This window comes from Dioscorea cayenensis, chromosome 19 (assembly GCF_009730915.1).
Source record: "Dioscorea cayenensis subsp. rotundata cultivar TDr96_F1 chromosome 19, TDr96_F1_v2_PseudoChromosome.rev07_lg8_w22 25.fasta, whole genome shotgun sequence".
Lineage (NCBI taxonomy): Eukaryota > Viridiplantae > Streptophyta > Magnoliopsida > Dioscoreales > Dioscoreaceae > Dioscorea > Dioscorea cayenensis.
The window spans coordinates 5,947,747-5,952,668 of NC_052489.1; the positions used below are offsets into that span (position 1 = coordinate 5,947,747).

At 29.3% G+C, this 4,922-nt stretch overlaps 1 protein-coding gene across 1 annotated transcript in view; it reads right to left on the reverse strand.

Annotated features, from left to right (window-relative positions):
- Positions 1-632: 632 nt before the first annotated feature.
- LOC120284004 overlaps positions 633-4,922 on the reverse strand; it is an 8,742-nt gene continuing 4,452 nt past the window's right edge. The window contains exon 7 of the mRNA XM_039290833.1: positions 633-695. Coding sequence (XP_039146767.1) covers positions 633-695 — 63 coding nt within the window. The remainder of the gene's footprint in view (positions 696-4,922) is intronic.

Genomic DNA, 4,922 nt, shown 5'->3' on the forward strand with positions numbered 1-4,922 from the left:
CATCCTAACCCTACCATTTATAATTCCAAAAAAATTAGGATAATGAACTTCATAAACAAAGATATCTGAGCAATCATTTTGGATAAATACATTAAAATAGATAAAGAAAGGTATCCATCCAAAATTAGTAAAAGAAAAAAAATAGATAAATAATAAATGAGATATAAGGAAACCTCGACAACCTGAAGCATGAACATTATTGTAAAATAACTTCTCTAACTTATAAAATAAGTTTCTTATTCTTGTAAAATAAGTTCATATGATAAGATATGATAATGGAAACAACATTAAATGAGCTTCAATGACTTTGATCAACAAATCTTGATAGCCAAACCAGGAAAGTTCTCCAAATTCCAGCACTAAAGCAACAACCTCTCTGAAAAGCAAATTTAGGAGGATCTATACATAATGCTATAAAAATTAACAAAAGTTAAAAATATCATAATAGAAAGAGGGAGACACTCCTAAATAGTGTTCACTATCTAGCACTTCTAGGATGTGGTGGTTAACAACTAATTAGTCCCATCTGCCTCAAGTCCCTCATCATCTTCTCTAATCTATATATTTCAAATCATTAGTATAATTGCAATTTTGATAACAATGATAACTTCAGAGATCATACCTAAGTTGGACTAGTCCTCTTCCTTTTGTTTGCCGTTTTTGGAGAAAGCAGCAGAAACACCCCATTTGATACACTGCAAGTAGAAAAATATGCAAAGAGAACATGAAAGATTTGTATTGTTTGGAGGACTGCAGGGATGATCTTCTTCTTGGTTTTGAGTTAATAATAATTTTAATTTGCTCGACGTCAAATGCTCCGAAAATGACATACTACAAATTAGTATAAATCATGCTATAGGAAATAAGCATATCCATGCCTTATTTGAATGCATAAAAAAAATCCCATAGTAATTGCGCTCAGAGACCATGAGCACACAAATGTGTAGGGACACAGACCTCAAGTTAATGGGATCTTATCAATCCTACTCAGGCAGGGCCATAATCCCATCTAACTTAGTCTACCAAAAATGGATAGCTTTGAATTGTGGAAATATTGGAAAGTATTGGAGGAAGCTAGCTTGTACTAGACTGGAGCTATATCCGGTTTCGCCACCTCAAGAGTTCTAGATATATACTCCTGCACATTCTCTCCATCCTTTATTGATAGAGTTTCAAACTCCTGTCTGAGTGTTTGCAGTTTAACTGCTATCACTTTTGAAGACCATTAGAATTTGGTTTGTAGAATCATCCCTGCATGCTTGGATGTTGCAAGTGCACCTATGTGAGAGAAAATGCTCTCGTGGATGGTTTGCTGTATAAAGAACATATTCGTAGCATTTGCCATTGTCATTTGCCTTGGACTTGTATTTTAAGATTTGGAACCTCATAGACCCAATTTATGCTTAGGCTTATGCTCATTTTACTAGGCTTAAGTCTCAAAGGTTTTTAATTTATCTTTGGATCTTCTCCTTGTGCTGTTAAGCTTAATGGGCTCTGATACTACTATTAGATTATGGGCCAATAACTGTGCAAGTGGGCTTGGGCTAATGTAGAGTTCATATCACACCAAAATCCTTAAAAGGTTAATGTTGTGGACCTCTTCTACAATTTTAAATGACTTCTTTCTTTCTTCCCATCTGGTGAGGGACTATATTTCACTTAAACAATATTTAACACATATAAATATTATATACAAATAAACAAGTAGTCACTTTAGCTTTAATGTTTCTTAGGCAAGATTAAATAAACAAATCAGGCAGTGTTATACAAACGACAGTACCAATATTTACAATTATATTTTATTAATAAATTTAATAAACATATTCTAACAAATATGATATTCGTTAATATAGATCTATACACTACAAGAAAAACATGTCTTTGGGACAAATGTTTTTGTGACGGCTTAAAATTGCATCACAAAACAAGTTTTTTGAGACTATAAAAAAATTCCATCACAAAAAAAAAAAAAAAAATTTTGCGACAACCAAATGCCGTAGTAGCCAAAACTATAAGCTTTTGTAACCAACATATACACTCATTGCTAAAACTATGGGCTTTTGCAACAACCAAATGTCATCGTCGCAAAAACTATAAGCTTTTGTGAAAGATATACTCGTTGCTAAAACTATGGGCTTTTGCGACAACCAAATGCCGTTGTCATAAAAGCTATAAGCTTTTGTAACCAATATATACACTCTTTGTTAAAACTATATGCTTTTGCGACAACTAAATGCCGTCATCACAAAAACTATAAGCATTTGTAACCAACATATACACTCGTTGGTAAAACTATGGGCTTTTCGATAACCAAATGCCGTCGTCACAAAAACTATAAGTTTTTGCGATAGACATATACACTCGTTCCTAAACTATGGGCTTTTGCAACAACCAAATGCCGTCATCCCATAAACTATAATATTTTGTGACCACTATATATACTCATTGCTAAAACTATGGGCTTTAGCGACAACCAAATGTCGCCGTCACAAAAACTATAAGCTTTTGTAACCAACATAGATACTCGTTGCTAAAACTATGGGCTTTTGCGACAATCAAATGCCGTTATTGTAAAAACTATAAGCTTTTGTGACCAACATATAAACCCATTGCAAAAACTATGGACTTTTATGACAACCAAATGCAACAGTCATAAAAACTATTAGCTTTTGCTACCAACATATACACTCATTGCTAAAATTATGGGCTTTTGCAACAACCAAATGTCGTCGTCGCAAAAACTATAAGCTTTTGTGACCAACATATACACCTGTTGCAAAAACTACGGGCTTTAACGATAACAAAATGTAGCCGTCGCAAAAACTATTAGCTTTTGCTACCAACCCAAATAATATCACAAAAATTATAACTATTTGCGACTAACATAAATACTCATCGCAAACACTGCAAACTTTTGCGACCAACATATACTCATAACATAAACTTTTATGTTGTGAAAAATTATTGGCTTTTTTTACCAAATTGTATTTTGTTGCGAATAATTCATGTTTAAAAATCTACTCTCAATTTTAAAAATATAAACTAATTATTTTTTGGGTAAAATTTTCCCTTAAGGATATATAAGTGAAAAATGATTTGATTTTTATTAATAAATATTATCAACAATAATATTTAAAAAATATGATTAATTAATAAATATTGAGAATTGAATTTTGTTTTTATAATTTAAATATGTTAATAAACATTATAATTTAAAAAAAATTCTTTAAAAATAAATCTCCAATTAGATATTTAACTAATAATATGAATAAGTATTTAATGAATTAGTTTAATTTAATTTATGAATAATAGTGCAATAAAAAAAATCCAAGATAAAATAATAATGTTTGAGGCAAATGCTTTACTTTATATTTTAAAACAGCTGAGTTTAATGTTGAAAGATAAAGCCAACCTAATAATGTGTTTTATTTCTTTATATTTAAATTTATTCATTTTTCATTGTTTATGCCATCTTACTTATCAGGATATATCATCCTTATAGAAACACAAAACAATGTCATGAAATGAAATTTAATTGTTGTATTTTAATATGGATTATTTTATTTTATTTTGCAAACTCATTGAAATACATCTGGTTGTGGATTTGACCTTTAAATTTTGCAATTATCTATACCCACATAATATTCTAAAAAGAAATACTTTAATAAGCATAAAAATCATAACGAAAACATCATACTATATCCTAATATGTGAAGCACATAGCGCTTAAAGATTTTAAAAGTAGTCTAAAAATTTAAAATTACAAATATATTTTCAAATAACAAAAAATAATTATCCTATTAATTTTATATTAGGTTGGCTCTCGAATAATAATTCTACACGTTATTTATTTATTTATTTATTTTATATTAGGTTGGTCCTCAAATAAATAAAAATTAATTTCATAAGATTGACAACGGTAAGAATAAATATTTTCTATAATATACTATTTTATGTTATTTATATAAAAAATTAAAATCAAGCTGTTATCATGAAAAAATATATGAGAGTAACCAGCTTAAAAAAAACTTGATTATAATTATTAAAATGGCCTTTAGTTATATTTTTAATGATACATTTTGTTATATAATTAAAAATCATTTTAAAACAATGACCATTGTAAAATTTATTTTGCATACCTCGTAAAATAAAAATTATTTAAACATCCTATAAAATGAAATTTTAATTATTTATTATTTTCTATTCAATAATATTTTGAAATAATAAGAATAAAAAATAATTTCATAAGATTACAACGGTTAGTTTTAGTAACAAAATAAAATTTAACCCATTAATTGGCAATTAATGGTCAGCTTTGAAACAAAATAATATATTTATTATATTTAATATATAATATACTTAATGGTCATCATCATCTTCTCTAATAATATATTAAGCCTTCTCGCAGTCACCGCAGCTCACGCCACATCTCGTCTTCTCTAATCACCACCGCATCTCACTTCTCTAGGGCATAGATTTACATCTCCATCTCAATCTCAATCTCTGTCAATTGTTTTAGTCCTTATAATCCAAAGCTCCATGTAGGCTTTCTAGATTCTCTATTTTGGAGAGAAGAGAACCTTGGATCATATTTTGTTTTTTTGTTTTTATTTCTAATTTCTTTTTTTGTATTTATTTTGAAGCTCATCAACCGCCCTACTCCTCTAACTCGATGTCGGTGCTAGTCTTTCAACGTTGTTGCTTCTCTTGAAGGTGCTAATTGTTTGGCTACTTGTAAGCTTGAAAGCCTCAGCGAATTTGAGAATATTGCTTTATTTTTTCAGTTTAAATTTTGAAAATCACTAATTTTAAAAGCTAATTGTTGATATGAATGATACATTTGCGTCGATACTTCCCTAACCATAATCTTGATCACTTCCTCTTCTCTGGTGAGTAGCGCACTACAACATTATGCATCTATA